This window comes from Squalius cephalus, assembly GCF_949319135.1.
Source record: "Squalius cephalus genome assembly, chromosome: 23".
NCBI lineage: Eukaryota > Metazoa > Chordata > Actinopteri > Cypriniformes > Leuciscidae > Squalius > Squalius cephalus.
In genome coordinates this window covers 1,529,400-1,549,176 of record NC_137144.1, presented here as the reverse complement: position 1 = coordinate 1,549,176, position 19,777 = coordinate 1,529,400, and the positions used below count along the sequence as shown (strand labels likewise).

Here is a 19,777-nt window from a genome sequence, read left to right as displayed (position 1 = left end):
TTTGAGCCAAAAAGGTTTGAGTGTGGCTTCGTTTATCGTCGATCATGTGATTCTAGTAAACCAATACACACCCAGATACGGGGCTTCAATAGAAATTGTGTCACATGTGCGATACGCACATCGAAGCTTCAGTGTCATATGTAACATCTCTCTCTCTCTCTCTCTCTCTCTCTCTCTCTATCTCTCTCTCTCTCTCTCTCTCTCTCTCTCTCTCTCTCTCTCTCTCTCTCTCTCTCTCTCTCTCTCTCTCTGACTGCTGGGAGTAGGCGGAGCATTGTGAGTGTGAGCCAGTGGATTTAACTTGTGAAGTTGTGTTGTGCTGTTGTGCTTTCAAGTCACCATGAAATCAAAATTGTCAATTCTAGGTTGTTGTTTTTTTTTTCATGGAATATTGCAGTATTTCTTAGAAATGATTTATCGGTGCACTTCATTATTTATTGTGTTACATTCTTGTTTGTGGTTATCTTGAATCAGAATAACTTCCCCTCCCCCATAAGCATTTCACTCCTTTATAAGGCACAACAGGGAAGACATTTATCTTCACTATAAAGATTACTGCTCTTGGCTGGAAGTCAACATTAGTACAACACTTTCTTGCATTCATTCATTTCAGTTCAAGTTCTCATGGTTTTGATGTCTCTAAAATTGAAATTGATGATTTTAATTACTTTTTTTCTGGATTCCATCTGAATGGTTAAATTAAATGTTAGCAATCAAATTAGCATGTCTAATTAATTGAAATAATGAAACTTATGCAATTCAACATCAATGTATTAAAAGCACCCTATAAAATTCTGTTTTATTTTTCCAAATGCATTTTTTTTCACGGGCCCTATGAAATGTTTGCAAATAAAAAGGAATATTTACAAAAGTGTTATGTCACAAACACAACTGGCATTCATTTGCGAATCGCTTTCTGTGCATTTGTTGATCTCCGCATGCATTTGTATATTTTGAAACACTTCTAGTGTCAGGAAGTGATGACAAATTTACAAATAAGTGGACTGCACCAACCGTAGCACAATCATAGCACATTCTCGCTAATCACGTTTGGCTTTACACTTGGTGCGGGAGCAGAATAATTTTGAATGGAAAGCCAGGAGGCTCAAAATCAAGTGACTTTTAACACGTAAACTACATGTGAACAATGCGTCAACTAGAAAGAGAATTAGCACTCTCTGCTTACTTCCGGTTTCTGGACTGTCTGCAGTAACACGTCTCTGTCCATGCGGGGGCGCTCACAGGACAAGTGCAGAATTAATGGAGGTCTATGGAGGTCTATTTGAATGTTATATTCGAAAGGAGATGCAAAGAAATTACACATTGCTGGGTGTTAGATTTTTTAGAGTCACTGATTTGCTTTAAAAAGTCTTATAAAGTGTAAATGACGTTATACACATCTTACGACCAGAGATACTGCTTTACGTCAATCCTTCAGTCGCTTTGGTGCTTTTGCGCTCTGCACTTTCTTTTCTCTCGAGGCGTCGACAACACAGCTGACACAGGTAAACACACAACACAGCTGACACAGGTAAACACACAACACAGCTGACACAGGTAAACACACAACACAGCTGACACAGATAAACACACAACACAGCTGACACAGGCAAACACACAACACAGCTGACACAGGGAAACACACAACACAGCTGACACAAACACAGCTGACACAGGGAAACACAGCTGACACAGGCAAACACACAACACAGCTGACACAGGGAAACACACAACACAGCTGACACAAACACAGCCGACACAGGGAAACACAGCTGACACAGGTAAACACACAACACAGCTGACACAGATAAACACACAACACAGCTGACACAGGGAAACACACGACACAGCTGACACGGGTAAACACACAACACAGCTGACACAGGTAAACACACAACACAGCTGACACAGGGAAACACACAACACAGCTGACACAGGTAAACACACAACACAGCTGACACAGGTAAACACACGACACAGCTGACACAGATAAACACACAACACAGCTGACACAGGGAAACACACGACACAGCTGACACAGGCAAACACACAACACAGCTGAGACAGGTAAACACACAACACAGCTGAGACAGGTAAACACACAACACAGCTGACACAGGGAAACACACAACACAGCTGACACAGGTAAACACACAACACAGCTGACACAGGGAAACACAACACAGCTGACACAGGGAAACACAACACAGCTGATACAGGTAAACACACAACACAGCTGACAGATAAACACACAACACAGCTGACACAGGTAAAAACACAACACAGCTGACACAGGTAAACACACAACACAGCTGACACAGGTAAACACACAACACAGCTGACACAGGGAAACACACAACACAGCTGACAGGTAAACACACAACACAGCTGACACAGGTAAACACACGACACAGCTGACACAGATAAACACACAACACAGCTGACACAGGGAAACACACGACACAGCTGACACAGGCAAACACACAACACAGCTGACACAGGTAAACACACAACACAGCTGAGACAGGTAAACACACGACACAGCTGACACAGGGAAACACACAACACAGCTGACACAGGTAAACACACAACACAGCTGACACAGGGAAACACACGACACAGCTGACACAGGTAAACACACATCACAGCTGACACAGGGAAACACACAACACAGCTGACACAGGTAAACACACAACACAGCTGACACAGGTAAACACACAACACAGCGACACAGGGAAACACACAACACAGCCGACACAGGGAAACACACAACACAGCCGACACAGGGAAACACACAACACAGCCGACACAGGCAAACACACAACACAGCCGACACAGGTAAACACACGACACAGCCGACACAGGTAAACACACGACACAGCTGACACAGGTAAACACACAACACAGCTGACACAGGGAAACACACAACACAGCTGACACAGATAAACACACAACACAGCTGACACAGATAAACACACGACACAGCTGACACAGGGAAACACACGACACAGCTGACACAGGTAAACACACAACACAGCTGACACAGGTAAACACACAACACAGCTGACACAGGGAAACACACAACACAGCTGACACACGGAAACACACAACACAGCTGACACAGGGAAACACACAACACAGCCGACACAGGTAAACACACAACACAGCCGACACAGGAAAACACACAACACAGCTAACACAGGGAAACACACAACACATCTGACACAGGGAAACACACAACACAGCTGACACAGGGAAACACACAACACAGCTGACACAGGTAAACACACAACACAGCTGACACAGGTAAACACACAACACAGCTGACACAGGTAAACACACAACACAGCTGACACAGATAAACACACAACACAGCTGACACAGGGAAACACACAACACAGCTGACACAAACACAGCTGACACAGCCGACACAGGGAAACACAGCTGACACAGGTAAACACACAACACAGCTGACACAGATAAACACACAACACAGCTGACACAGGTAAACACACGACACAGCTGACACAGGTAAACACACGACACAGCCAACACAGGGAAACACACGACACAGCTGACACAGGTAAACACACGACACAGCCAACACAGGGAAACACACGACACAGCTGACACAGGTAAACACACAACACAGCTGAGACAGGTAAACACACGACACAGCTGACACAGAGAAACACACGACACAGCTGACACAGGCAAACACACGACACAGCTGACACAGGTAAACACACAACACAGCTGAGACAGGTAAACACACGACACAGCTGACACAGGTAAACACACGACACAGCTGACACAGGGAAACACACGACACAGCTGACACAGGTAAACACACAACACAGCCGAGACAGGTAAACACACGACACAGCTGACACAGGGAAACACACAACACAGCTGACACAGGTAAACACACAACACAGCTGACACAGGGAAACACACGACACAGCTGACACAGATAAACACACAACACAGCTGACACAGGTAAACACACAACACAGCTGACACAGGTAAACACACAACACAGCTGACACAGGTAAACACACAACACAGCTGACACAGGTAAACACACAACACAGCTGACACAGGGAAACACACAACACAGCTGACACAGGTAAACACACGACACAGCCAACACAGGGAAACACACGACACAGCTGACACAGGTAAACACACAACACAGCTGAGACAGGTAAACACACGACACAGCTGACACAGGTAAACACACGACACAGCCGACACAGGCAAACACACGACACAGCTGACACAGGTAAACACACAACACAGCTGAGACAGGTAAACACACGACACAGCTGACACAGGGAAACACACGACACAGCTGACACAGGGAAACAGACGACACAGCTGACACAGGTAAACACACGACACAGCTGACACAGGGAAACACACGACACAGCTGACACAGGTAAACACACAACACAGCTGAGACAGGTAAACACACGACACAGCTGACACAGAGAAACACACGACACAGCTGACACAGGCAAACACACGACACAGCTGACACAGGTAAACACACAACACAGCTGAGACAGGTAAACACACGACACAGCTGACACAGGTAAACACACGACACAGCTGACACAGGGAAACACACGACACAGCTGACACAGGTAAACACACAACACAGCCGAGACAGGTAAACACACGACACAGCTGACACAGGGAAACACACAACACAGCTGACACAGGTAAACACACAACACAGCTGACACAGGGAAACACACGACACAGCTGACACAGGTAAACACACGACACAGCCAACACAGGGAAACACACGACACAGCTGACACAGGTAAACACACAACACAGCTGAGACAGGTAAACACACGACACAGCTGACACAGGTAAACACACGACACAGCCGACACAGGCAAACACACGACACAGCTGACACAGGTAAACACACAACACAGCTGAGACAGGTAAACACACGACACAGCTGACACAGGGAAACACACGACACAGCTGACACAGGGAAACAGACGACACAGCTGACACAGGTAAACACACGACACAGCTGACACAGGGAAACACACGACACAGCTGACACAGGTAAACACACAACACAGCTGAGACAGGTAAACACACGACACAGCTGACACAGGGAAACACACGACACAGCTGACACAGGCAAACACACAACACAGCTGACACAGGGAAACACACGACACAGCTGACACAGGTAAACACACGACACAGCCAACACAGGGAAACACACGACACAGCTGACACAGGTAAACACACAACACAGCTGAGACAGGTAAACACACGACACAGCTGACACAGAGAAACACTCGACACAGCTGACACAGGCAAACACACGACACAGCTGACACAGGTAAACACACGACACAGCTGAGACAGGTAAACACACGACACAGCTGACACAGGTAAACACACGACACAGCTGACACAGGTAAACACACAACACAGCTGAGACAGGTAAACACACGACACAGCCGACACAGGTAAACACACGACACAGCTGACACAGGGAAACACACGACACAGCTGACACAGGTAAACACACAACACAGCTGACACAGGGAAACACACAACACAGCTGACACAGGTAAAAACACAACACAGCTGAAACAGGTACACAAACAACACAGCTGACACAGGTAAACACACAACACAGCTGACAGGTAAACACACAACACAGCTGACACAGAGAAATACACAACACAGCTGACACAGGGAAACACACAACACAGCTGACACAGGCAAACACACAACACAGCTGACACAGAGAAATACACAACACAGCCGACACAGGGAAATACACAACACAGCTGACACAGTTAAACACAACACAGCTGACAGAGAAATACACAACACAGCCGACACAGAGAAATACACAACACAGCTGACACAGTTAAACACAACACAGCTGACAGAGAAATACACAACACAGCTGACACAGGTAAACACACAACACAGCTGACACAGGTAAACACACAACACAGCTGACACAGGTAAACACACAACACAGCTGACACAGGGAAACACACAACACAGCTGACACAGGCAAACACACAACACAGCTGACACAGGTAAACACAACACAGCTGACACAGGGAAACACACAACACAGCTGACACAGGGAAACACACAACACAGCTGACACAGGTAGACACACAACACAGCTGACACAGGTAAACACAACACAGCTGACACAGGGAAACACAACACAGCTGACACAGGTAAACACACGACACAGCTGACACAGGGAAACACACAACACAGCTGACACAGGCAAACACACAACACAGCTGACACAGGGAAACACACAACACAGCTGACACAGGTAGACACACAACACAGCTGACACAGGTAAACAACACAGCTGACACAGGGAAACACAACACAGCTGACACAGGTAAACACACGACACAGCTGACACAGGGAAACACACAACACAGCTGACACAGGCAAACACACAACACAGCTGACACAGGCAAACACACAACACAGCTGACACAGGGAAACACAAAACACAGCTGACACAGGTAAACACACAACACAGCTAACACAGGTAAACACAACACAGCTGACACAGGGAAACAACACAGCTGATACAGGTAAACACACAACACAGCTGACAGGTAAACACACAACACAGCTGACACAGGTAAAAACACAACACAGCTGACACAGGTAAACACACAACACAGCTGACACAGGTAAACACAACACAGCTGACACAGGCAAACACACAACACAGCTGACACAGGTAAACACACAACACAGCTGACACAGGGAAACACAACACAGCTGACACAGGCAAACACACAACACAGCTGACACAGGGAAACACAACACAGCTGACACAGGGAAACACAACACAGCTGATACAGGTAAACACACAACACAGCTGACAGATAAACACACAACACAGCTGACACAGGTAAAAACACAACACAGCTGACACAGGTAAACACACAACACAGCTGACACAGGTAAACACACAACACAGCTGACAGGTAAACACACAACACAGCTGACACAGGTAAAAACACAACACAGCTGACAGGTAAACACACAACACAGCTGACACAGGTAAACACACAACACAGCTGACACAGGCAAACACACAACACAGCTGACACAGGTAAACACACAACACAGCTGACACAGGTAAACACACAAAACAGCTGACACAGGTAAACACACAACACAGCTGACACAGGTAAACAACACAGCTGACACAGGTAAACACACAACACAGCTGACACAGGTAAACACACAACACAGCTAACACAGGTAAACACAACACAGCTGACACAGGGAAACACAACACAGCTGATACAGGTAAACACACAACACAGCTGACAGGTAAACACACAACACAGCTGACACAGGTAAAAACACAACACAGCTGACACAGGTAAACACACAACACAGCTGACACAGGTAAACACACAACACAGCTGACACAGGGAAACACACAACACAGCTGACACAGGTAAACACACAAAACAGCTGACACAGGTAAACACACAAAACAGCTGACACAGGTAAACACACGTGCTAGAAGAGTTTTAGTTTTGTTGTTTTAAAAGACCATCAAGCGGTATCTCTGATCGTAATCAGTCCTTCACTGACCAATCAGCGTTCATTAGCAGAATGCTAGCGTGTTATGGGCATCATCAACTCAACCTGTAAGAAATCGAAAGGACATAAGTACTCGTTCATTCAACTTTCGACCTATAACCCATGTTGAACTTGCAAAACCTACAATCAAATCTGAGATTTCTCAACGGCAATCGGGTGAGAGACAAATTTAGCCGTCTATCACCATAGACTCCCATTCATTTTACACTCATGAGTGATAGCCCCCAGTGGAACTCTGGTGGAACTACAACCAACATTCGGTACAATAGGACTTAATAGGGAGTGGCCAGGCTCTCTGTAGACGGGCTCTGTTTTGATCCATCTGAGTGTGATGAGTTCCCATTGGCTGCTGAGCACCAGGGTTAAACCATTTGTGAGCTTATAGGGGTTGCCTGCCACTCATTGACTCTATATTAGGATTGCAGTTTTCTGATTAAATTATTTTAAATTTAACAGATAAAATACCCTCATTTTAAAACAAATAAATAAATAATTAAAAATAAATGAAATATGTGATTTGTGAAAAATTGGATTTCAGTGCAGAAATAGATAGGCAAGGCAAAGCAAGGCATTTGGGAAATTGCATAAAAAATGCTGGATGGAAACGCCAAGCTGCTCATAAAATCTAAAAATGTGCATAAAAAAAACTCAACTGAGTCAGATTTTTTATCCGATAAGAAAACATGCGTATAAACTACGATGGAAACACATTTACTGAATAAATTCCACAATGCACATCAAAAAAGACATTTTTTTGCTATGGGATGGCGCAACGGGACTAACCAGTGGACCGATTTTGTTGCACCACATCTCAAATGCCGCTTTGGTTGTTCTGAAACACCTCAGCAAAGTCTGTCAACAAAGTGGTTCAGTATAATTACCTGAGAACTGTCTTACACGACTGCGTTCCCAAACAGCAGCATCTGCCTCCGAAATCAAGATAACACGTTTATTGTGTTTCATTTGCGCGCTTTAAGACGCAAGTAATTTATAATATACGAAACCTATTATATATAGTGGCAATTCTGACTTATCTTAGTGATATTTATCGCAAGTTTATCAGGAAGTGACGATTTTGTTCTCTTTGACTCACTGGATGAAAATGATGCTTTATTTGAAAATGTTTTATGCAATATTCAAATTTTGTGCACAAGTTATATTAGCATCTTTGGATGGAAACTAGCTATTGATGGCCTGTGAGATGAAGGGAGGGGACAGGGGCGATTCTAGGATTACATTATTTGGGTATAATGAGGGTATGATTTAAAAAAAAAAAACTTAATTTTATATATTGTTTGTATACTAGGAAAGGCCTTAACACTACAGTAGGTTCTAAACAACCCATCAAGTCAGTCCCTGAAAATTGAATTCATTTCTAATCATTTTAAATAACCAGATAATATTAATTAATTATATTGAGAATACAGACAAACCCTATATTACTGTAAATGTCTAGATTGGGAATATGTGGTTAAAATATTTTTGGAAACTACATTTGAGCAATAAAATTAACTTTAAAGAAGATCTACATTTCTCATTTTCATTCATGGAGATAACACAGGAAATGTGCCATGCTTTAGTCAAGGATTTCTGTCACCTGGTGGAAAACAAACTCTTTAACATGAAAATGGCATGACATTGCCACTATAGCCAGTAGATGGCAGCAGAGGACCACTCATTAGCTCATTTGGCATTACCACATCCTTTTATAGTGCTTTTTGCATGTTTTGCTTTTGGATTTATTATAAAATGCATATAATAGGTTTAATATAACACATTTTGACAATTGTTTGGCAATTTTTGGGTCTCAGGACTGACTGTTCACAGGCAAGCCTACAGAGAGCATCCAAAGGCCTACGCAAGGTCCTTGTGAGATGCATGGCCACAGTTCTACTCCAATATCATCAACAATAGCCCTAGCAACTTTAAGAAACTTTTCTTTCTGTCATTTAGAAGCCACAAAGGAGAGGTGCAACAACTTTCAGATTTTTTCAGGGAAAAAAAGTAGACACCATCCGCTCCCTCCTATCCAGCTCCTCCACCCTGCCTGTCCAGACTGTCGACCCACAGCCTGGGACTTCCCAACCTCTCTGCTGCTTCTCTGACATCTCACAGCGAGAGGTTGAGGACCTCATCAGAAAGATGAAACTCTAACTCTACCTCAGGAGTAAAATCAACCCCCTCTGCTGCCCTGCCATCATCCACTTTGATAAGACACACTTTGATAAGATAAAGGTGTGGATAAAGCAACACGTCTGCAGCTAAAAAGCTCCAAGCCTGAAGCCATCCTACTTGGCACCCCACACCAGGTCCGGACATCTGTCATTACCAGCATTACCTTCTCTGGACAGGATATTCCACTTTCAACATCAGCCACCAACCTAGGTGTTAGAATGGACTCTAGTCTGACCTTTGAGGCTCACATCAAACATCTGTCCAGGACAGTTCTTGCACCTCAGGAACATTGCCAAACTCCATCCCACACTCACTCTTGCAGATGTGGAAAAGCTTGTCCTCGCCTTTGTCTCCTCCAAGCTGGACTACTGCAATGCGCTCCTCTTCGGGATCCCTCACAAAAGCCTCCAGAAGCTGCCGTGCATTCAGAAAAGCACTGCTATGGTGCGCAAATATGACCATATCACCCACATCCTTAAATCACTCCACTGGCTTCCTGTCTCACTCAGGACTGAGTACAGGGTCTCCCTCCTCACCCACCAGTGCAGCCCTTGTCCTCATCAAATACCTTTTTTTATATAAATCTGAATCGTGGCATACAAACACTCTAAGATCAAATCTGTATTTTATATTTTATAAATGAGGTCCACAGAAAGAATTTATAATGTAAAGAAGCCAGTCATTTGTTCATTAAAAAGACTTTTTATTTCCATTTGTAAGGGTGGATTTCCTGCAGTGGTTCAGGCTGAAAGACTGCCGAATGACTAAAGAAATGTTATTAGCAAGATGGTAGAAAACTGTACATTTCTTGTCTATTACCACCCACTGCTACTTGTACCAATGACGGAAATAAGCACAGTTTCAATAGCTTAATATGTGGGAGAGCATCGCTAGAGAGTGACGATATCATAATGCAATAGGTAGCACTTCAAAGTCAATACCAAATCAAAACTAGTTAGCACATTATTTGTAATTGAAAGGGTTCAATGACAATATGGTAATGGTTACACTTAAAATAGTTATAAAATATATGTATGAGTTGATAAAAACTTATACCATTAATTGTACCTAGCATATATGCAAAATGTTACCTGAGAGTTAGAAAGAGAGGGAGAGGCAGAGAGAGAGTGTAGAGTAAGAGAGAAAGAAAAGAGGAGGCAAACAGAGAATGCCCAAAGAAAGAGAGCCAGAGAATCACAAAGAGCCAGAGCAACAGTTACAATCATCTTTTATCCCTTCCTTGACCATGTGACCGAAACCCAAATGTGAGGCGTTCAAACTGACCAATCAGATTATTACACTTCCCCCACTATACTAAAGGTGTGACAATTCATCAACCCCGAAGTTCACACATCTTGGCCTACAGGCCTTGATCACTATCAGCCCCTCTGTGCCTTTAGGAACTCTAAATGGTCCTTGTGGTAGAAAGAGTGGGTTGAAAACTTCAATTTGCCTATAAGGCTAAAAGGGGCACAGAGGACGCTGTAGCCTGTCTGCTGCATCTCCTCCTTCAGCACCTGGATACTCCTGGCAGTTTTGCTCGGATACTCTTTGTGGACTTCAGCTCTGCTTTTAATTCCATCCAAAGACATCTGATGATTCAAAAGTTGTATCACCTCAACATCTCTACTCGGCTGATTCATTTTATACACAATTTTCTTAGCAACAGGCAACAAGTAGTACGGGTGGGCTCAATTACATCATCTGCTCTAATCATCAACACTGGAGCACCGCCGGGCTGTGTTTTAAGTCCTTTTTTGTATACACTTTACACAAACGATAACATCAGTCCATTATCCAGCATCAAATACTTAAAATATTCAGATGACACAGCCATTCTTGCCCTGCTCAAAGATAACAACTCTGTTATGGATTACCACACCACTGTTATGAACTTTGTCCAGTGGTGTGAGAATAACTATCTGAATCTTAACATTAGCAAGACAAAAGAGCTGATAGTCAGTCCCTCTTCACTACAGCATCCTATTGTTATTCATAATCAAACAGTTGAAATAGTGGACAGTTTTAAATATCTTGGAGTAACAATGGACAACAAACTCACCTTTGATCAGCACATTATGGACATTCAGAAGAGAAGTCACCAAAGAATGTCAGTCATTCGAAAACTCAAAGGACTACACGTCTCTCCTCGATTGTTATTGCTACTCTATCAAAGCATCATTCAGCCAATCTTACTGTATTGTTCTGTATGTTTTTTCAATATGCTTTCTGTTAAAAATCGGACCAAACTTACAAAGGTATCTAATATTGCTTCGAAAGTCATAGTTCTTCCTACACTTAACCTTACAGAACTTAATAAGAGAGCTATTACACGCATTGCAGTTTCAATAGAACAGGACCCCACACATCCACTTAATGAGTTTCTAGCCCTGCTGCCCTCAGGGCGTAGGTACAGGACTCTGAGGTGTAGGAGGGTTCACTTTGGAAGAAGCCTGATTCCTGCAACCATTACATACCTCAATAATCGACACCGGTGATTGGTGGTTTTTTTTTTTTCTTTTTCTTTTTTTTTTTTTTCTTGTATTATGTCTATTTGTATTAAGTATATCTGTATTATATTGTTGTGTGTGTTAAACAAGTACAGTGCTGTGGAAAAGAATTTCCCCTTGGGGACAATAAAGATAAAGTGAAAGTGAAAACAGCAAAGCAAATGTCTTTGTTAATTTCAAATATCTTGGAATTATTTTCAATCCTACACATTAAATTAAATAGCATTTATATTTCAGTTTCTTTTTTTGTTATATTTTAATGCTAGTAAGTCGTGTTAAAAATTGCTCTGTGCATAATAAGCCAGTGCGTTATGGTGTGATGGGCCGCTTTTTCTTTTTAGTCCTGGTCAAATGAAAGCGCACAGACCAACTGCAGGTTGTTAAATCTGACACAGAGAGACGGAGGCATCATAAACCCTAAATCCAGCATAGAGGGGTTCAGTGAATGTGGTGTTGAATGTGTGTAAGTGTGTGAGTGTGTTTGTGTCAGAGATGCTGTAGAAGGACAGAGTGCCGGATGGCCAGTCCAGATACACTCCTACTCTGTTAGACGGCGGTGAGGGGGAAGAAATGTTATTGCTCATATTATTGTGCCAGACAGTAAATCCATTTGCAGTGCAGTACAGACTCCAGGATTTGTCACTGTATCCAAACCAACAGTCATTCCCTCCTTTCCTGCTAATTCCTTTATATGCCACGGCTATACCAGCCCCCTTCCCGCTCCATTCAGCCTCCCAGTAACAGCGTTCAGTCAGACTCTCCCCACACAGAACCTGCTCATAGTTCTCAAATCTCTCTGGATGATCGGGATATGACTCTGGGTCTTTGGTGTGTGTCACCTTCCTCTTCTCCTCACACAGAGAGAGTTTAACATGTGCTGTGTTTGGATCCAGTATAAGATCACAGGCATCTGAACACAAGAAACACAAGAAGAAGATTAGAAGTTGTGTGAAGTTGATAGTTTTAGAGCAGTGCATGTGTGTGTGTGTGTGTGTGTGTATGTACACTCAACAAATAAGAAAAAGAAAAAGGGGGGGGGGGTCTGGTGTGTCCAGCAGCTGCTTTATATACACTCACCTAAAGGATTATTAGGAACACCATACTAATACTGTGTTTGACCCCCTTTCGCCTTCAGAACTGCCTTAATTCTACGTGGCATTGATTCAACAAGGTGCTGAAAGCATTCTTTAGAAATGTTGGCCCATATTGATAGGATAGCATCTTGCAGTTGACGGAGATTTGTGGGATGCACATCCAGGGCACGAAGCTCCCGTTCCACCACATCCCAAAGATGCTCTATTGGGTTGAGATCTGGTGACTGTGGGGGCCATTTTAGTACAGTGAACTCATTGTCATGTTCAAGAAACCAATTTGAAATGATTCGAGCTTTGTGACATGGTGCATTATCCTGCTGGAAGTAGCCATCAGAGGATGGGTACATGGTGGTCATAAAGGGATGGACATGGTCAGAAACAATGCTCATGTAGGCCGTGGCATTTAAACGATGCCCAATTGGCACTAAGGGGCCTAAAGTGTGCCAAGAAAACATCCCCCACACCATTACACCACCACCACCAGCCTGCACAGTGGTAACAAGGCATGATGGATCCATGTTCTCATTCTGTATACGCCAAATTCTGACTCTACCATCTGAATGTCTCAACAGAAATCGAGACTCATCAGACCAGGCAACATTTTTCCAGTCTTCAACTGTCCAATTTTGGTGAGATCGTGCAAATTGTAGCCTCTTTTTCCTATTTGTGATGGAGATGAGTGGTACCCGGTGGGGTCTTCTGCTGTTGTAGCCCATCCGCCTCAAGGTTGTGCGTGTTGTGGCTTCACAAATGCTTTGCTGCATACCTCGGTTGTAACAAGTGGTTATTTCAGTCAAAGTTGCTCTTCTATCAGCTTGAATCAGTCGGCCCATTCTCCTCTGACCTCTAGCATCAACAAGGCATTTTCGCCCACAGGGCTGCCGCATACTGGATGTTTTTCCCTTTTCACACCATTCTTTGTAAACCCTAGAAATGGTTGTGCGTGAAAATCACCAACAACCATGCCACGCTCAAAATTGCTTAAATCACCTTTCTTTCCCATTCTGACATTCAGTTTGGAGTTCAGGAGATTGTCTTGACCAGGACCACACCCCTAAATGCATTGAAGCAACTGCCATGTGATTGGTTGATTAGATAATTGCATTAATGAGAAATTGAACAGGTGTTCCTAATAATCCTTTAGGTGAGTGTATATATATATATATATTATATATATATTCAATTTAAAGAATTTTGCAAAGGTTTCTGTGAGGGTTATGTTTAGAGGTAGGGGTTGGGTTAGTACATATTAAAATATAATCACTTGATGAAAAAACAATAGAAGTCAAACAATTGAAATGAGATGTCTTAATATAATATAGTCATTGACGTGTGTGTGTGTGTGTGTGTGTGTGTGTGTGTGTAAGTGAAAGAGAAAAGTCCTACATTTTCTCAGTCCTTGTTGAATTCTGAAATGTTCTCCATGATCCAAACTAGAAAGAGACATAAAATATTAGTGAGAACTTCAAAATAAATAAGTATTTCTCAAATTGAGGCATTCAAAAATGGAGCCAAATACAGAATTCTTTTGGACACAGTCCAATGAACTTAGCAGTCTAATAGTTACAGATCTCTAAAGACAGATCAGCCTACAGCATACATAACGCAGTGACAATAATTTCAAGACCAAGTGACTAAACACACAGCTATATAAACTTTGAATATAGAAAATCACTCACACCGTAACAGACAGAACCCAAACGCTGAGTGCAATTAAATCGTTTATTTAGTCCACAGTGAAAACAATCACTACATTACTGGAAGATGAAAATAAATAAATAAATAATAAATAAATCCAAATCACAGATGATGAGCCCAACTAGAGTTAGATGATGAACTTGAACAGGAAGAAATCAGTTGAACAGTCCAATCTGTATAATCCAGGCTGGTTTGTGATCGCTACAACGAGAGAGTATAACGTGGCATGATATCGAAGCACAAAGAGACAGAGGGCAAGATGAGTGACGAAGGCAGACGATGACGAAACACAAAGAGTCCAAAGGCTTGTTCGACTTGAACCGGCGCTGTACAAACCGGTCGGTGAATGACATCAAAATACCGTGAGAGCGATTAGAGAGCAGACGGCTCTGTATGCTTTTGAATCGCGCTCCCAGTACTTTGATGTCATAAACCGATCGGCCTGTGTAGCCTCAAATGTAGCGAGGTTAGCAGGAGAAGGGAAGGGGGATTGTGAAGCATCTTCCAATCCCATTACACATTGCTGATAGGGTGGCCCAATTTAACCTGTTAACCGTTGCCAGTGCGCCCGCGCACTGAAGCGTTTTTTTTATTATTTAGTTCAAAGTTTCTATCAGATTTAATGTTATACCTTGACAAACTATACATCATTAAAAAGATATAAGACTCAAGTTTCAGTATTTGACCACTATTGTATTCTGTGAAACTTATAGCGACAGTTATGTCTTAATTTGTGTCAGGAGTTATGAAATGAAAAACTAAGGCGATACCTTAAATATGAATTATGCGCGTCAGCAGCTTTCATTCATAAAAAACTCCATGCTGTCGTCATGACAGCGCTTGACAAAACAACATCCCTCAGGGCTTTTAGCTCAAAAATTTGCAGATTTGGCTCACCCGAATCTGTTCCTGGAGGAGGTAAAGCGAGGCTTGAACTGATGATTAGCAACCGCCTCATAAGAGGGCTGGACTGGTGGACTACTGGCCACCGGAGAAGATGGAGAGGTAAAATCAAATCTGAAATGTTGAAACTGTGTGGTGACCAATGCCTGAACAGCTCGTTCCACAGTGAGAATTTGCTCTTCCTGATGAGCCATTTGGGCTGTGCTGCTGGTAACAAACTTGCTGAATTCTGCACTCACTGGGTTCATCTATGGTCAGTTTGTTCTGTCATACTATAAACAGAGTTTATTTAGTCCACAGTGAAAACAATCACAACAGTCCTGAAGGATGATATATAAAAAGAAATCACAGAAAACCACAGGCTGATCGACAGGGGATCCAACGTGGAATGAAATTGAAGCACAAAGAGACAAGGGCAACAACAGTAAACTCTAGATGAGAGAACAACACGGTGAGGTTTATCCAAAGCGACTTACAAATGAGAACAATAGAAGCAGTTAAACTAACAGTAGGATGACAATATGCAAGTGCTATGACCCTTCTCAGTTTAGATAGAATAGAATAGAATAGAATAGAATAGAATAGAATAGTAGAGAAAGTGTTAGTATTACTGGATCAAGTGCTGCTGAAAAAGATGTGTCTTCAGCCGTTTCTTGAAAGTGGCTATGGACAGTTCTGGTTGAGTTAGGCAGATCATTCCTCCAGCAGGGAACAGTCATGGTAAAGGTCAGAGAAAGAGATTTTGTGCCTCTTTGAGATGGCACCACAAGACGTCTTTCGCTTGCAGAGCGCAAGTTTCTGGATGGCACATAAGTCTGAAGGAATGAATTTAGGTAAAAGGGAGCAGAGTTCTTCTTGCCTTGTTCCAAATTAGTCTGCTCTCTCTCTGCCGCCCCTTGCTTTAAGCCTGAGGCAGCTTATGACACAATAGCCCTATTCAGACATAATTCTCTATTCAGTAATTGTTTCTCATAAAGACATAAGGTATTACACGCATTGATATAAATTAGAGCTTGCACGACTAATAATTTTACTAGTTGACAAAGTAGCTGGACAAATGTTATCTTATGTAAAGCAGCTAGTCACCATAAGAAACAATCACCATCTGATTTTGGCAATAAGATAATTAAAATAATAATTAAAAGTCCTATCTCAACTAATTCATGTTTTTTAAAGCATAATGTATTTCCATTTTTTTAAAAAAAGTTAATTATAAAAAAAAGTTAAAATCCATTGACTAATCCTTTTATATCTATAGAAAGAGTTAGTTCTTATTTAGATACAGTGCTATGCATATGTTTAGACACCCATGCTAAAGTTGACTAAAAAGAGGAATAAAAAATCATCTTTTGGAAATTGAACTTAATGCCTTAATTAAAAAAATTTGGAAAAATCCAACCTTTAAGGACACCAATTTTCTTTGTGAATGAATAATGTATCGTAAATAAATAAATGTTCTTCCTTAAAATACAGGGTGCATAAGTTTGGACACCCCTATGTTAAATTCCCATAGAGGCAGGAAGATTTTTATTTTTAAAGGCCAGATACTTCATGGATCCAGGATACTATGCTTCCTGATAAAGTTCCCTTGGCCTCTGGAATTAAAATAGCCCCACATCATCACATACCCTTCACCATACCTAGAGATTGGCATGGTTTTATTTCAGTTAGCCTAATAGCTGGTTTGATTTGCATTGAGAGATGATCTTATGGAAAGTACTCCATGCCAATCTCTAGGTATGGTGAAGGCTATGTGATGATGTGGGGCTATTTTAATTCCAGAGGCCAAGGGAACTTTATCAGGATGCATCGTATCCTGGATCCATGAAGTAACTGGCCTTTAAAAATACAAATCTGCCTGCCTCTATGGGAATTTAACATAGGGGTGTCCAAACTTATGCACCCTGTATTTTAAGGAAGAACATTTATTTATTTACGATACATTATTCATTCACAAAGAAAATTGGTGTCCTTAAAGGGTGATTTAATTAAGGCATTAAGTTCAATTTCCAAAAGATGATTTTTTATTCCTCTTTTTAGTCAACTTTAGCATGGGTGTCTAAACTTATGCATAGCACTGTATATGACTTGAGAAAAAAAAGAGACGCTTTAAACGTACATATTGATAACCAAAATCTTTTTGAAAGGGTACCACCCCAGCCTCTTTTGTACCATTTTGTCTGAGTGTTATGGGGCTAAAGAGTAAAATAGGAGAGAGTATCTTTCTATCTGTAATTGATTATGGTTATATATATGTATATCTGCATTCAGTTCAGTTTTTTAAAATGTATTTATTAATTTTCAAGCATTACAAACATAACCTAAAATCGAACAAGAGAACACAGAGAAGAAAAAAATATATATTATTATGGATCACCACTCCAATAAATCAATCTGAAAAAAGGTGAAAGAAAGAAGAAAATGAAATGATTGTACATACAATACAATATGACTTTCATATTTACACTTGAATATACCTTACATATGTTAACCTTATTAAACAAACCCTCTAGTAAGAATAGAGGATATATTTAAACCCATATATATTGTGCCATCAAAGGGGCTTTATCCAACAAACAGTACAGAAGAATGCATTTTCTTGCGCAGAATGTTAGAAACTGCAATGTGGTGAGACCTTTGTGTGCCCAGTCTCGAAAGCTTGGATCTACAGTCCCTGGCAGGAAGTCATAGTTATCACATTTCACGCGTCACCGAGCCACGGAAATTTACCTTGAGAAGAGCATGGTAGATTTGCCTGTATTCCGCAATGAGGGATTTTAGAGTCTTAACATCTTATGCTTGCGAAGAACGGAAGCAGGATTTAACACCCGTTGTTTGTCTTGGAAGTTGTGAAATCTCACCAAGATAGGTTGCGGTCGCGGCCGCTTTGTAGAGGATGGTTTAGGAGCAAGTGAGTTGTGCGCTCTCTCTAGCTTTATACGGCCCGCTTTCAAAGCAATGCAAAGAGTCTTAGGAAGCCATGACTCGAAGAACCGCGTAGGGTTCACACCCTCAGGTAGCCCTAGGTCCTCAGCACGTTCGCCCATTTCATGTACGAGTTTTTCTAGAGATCGTAGTTTAGCCTCAATCGGAGTAACCACGTCCACAGCAGATATCCTGGTTTCCGCCTCAGTGTACCGCTTTTCATGCCAATCTAGTTCAGCACGATGCATTTGTAGCAGCTGCGGTATCGGATCCATCTTTTCGTCAATGAGCTTAGAGATATTGGCTGTAATCTCCGCAACCACGTCATACAGCGGAGACGCAGATGGGCTAGTGTTATCACAAGCAGTGTCAGCTCGCTCATCAACCTCATCCAGGCTGCTGGTAATCGCCTTTTCTTGCATGGCATGCTTTCTGACTTCCTCAAAAAGTAATTATTTATGCTCATAATGAAAAATGCAAGACATGAGCGTGCAAAAATGAGGATATACGGGTTGTAATATTAGAAACTTAACGAAGTGACACTATATACAACCGCCCTTCAAGCCGCCATCTTGAAACCGCTTTGCAGTTACATTTGAATTAGATTCTGTTTATCATTCTCTACTATGATTTGTTTGTGGTGCAGAGTCATGTAGGCATCATATTTTTAATTAATCTTTAGCTTGGTCACCTTTATTTCATAGGAGAAAATTGCACGTTTTTATTTATTTCACTATTTAAGGCACTTTTAGGTAAATTACCTTCTTATATTTCTTATCTTTTAACCTCTAACCGCTTTAACCACTTTTAAATATA

General features: G+C 42.0%; 1 protein-coding gene across 2 annotated transcripts in view; it reads right to left on the bottom strand.

Moving 5' to 3' along the window:
* Positions 1-10,525: 10,525 nt before the first annotated feature.
* LOC307151151 (NLR family CARD domain-containing protein 3-like) overlaps positions 10,526-19,777 on the bottom strand; it is a gene marked incomplete at its 3' end in the record, with an annotated part of 29,469 nt that continues 20,217 nt past the window's right edge. For both annotated transcript variants that reach the window (XM_079859012.1, XM_079859013.1), the window contains exons 7-8: positions 14,822-14,868; positions 10,526-13,251 (exon numbers count right to left, since the gene is read on the bottom strand). In XM_079859012.1, coding sequence (XP_079715138.1) covers positions 12,722-13,251; positions 14,822-14,868 — 577 coding nt within the window. The remainder of the gene's footprint in view (positions 13,252-14,821; positions 14,869-19,777) is intronic.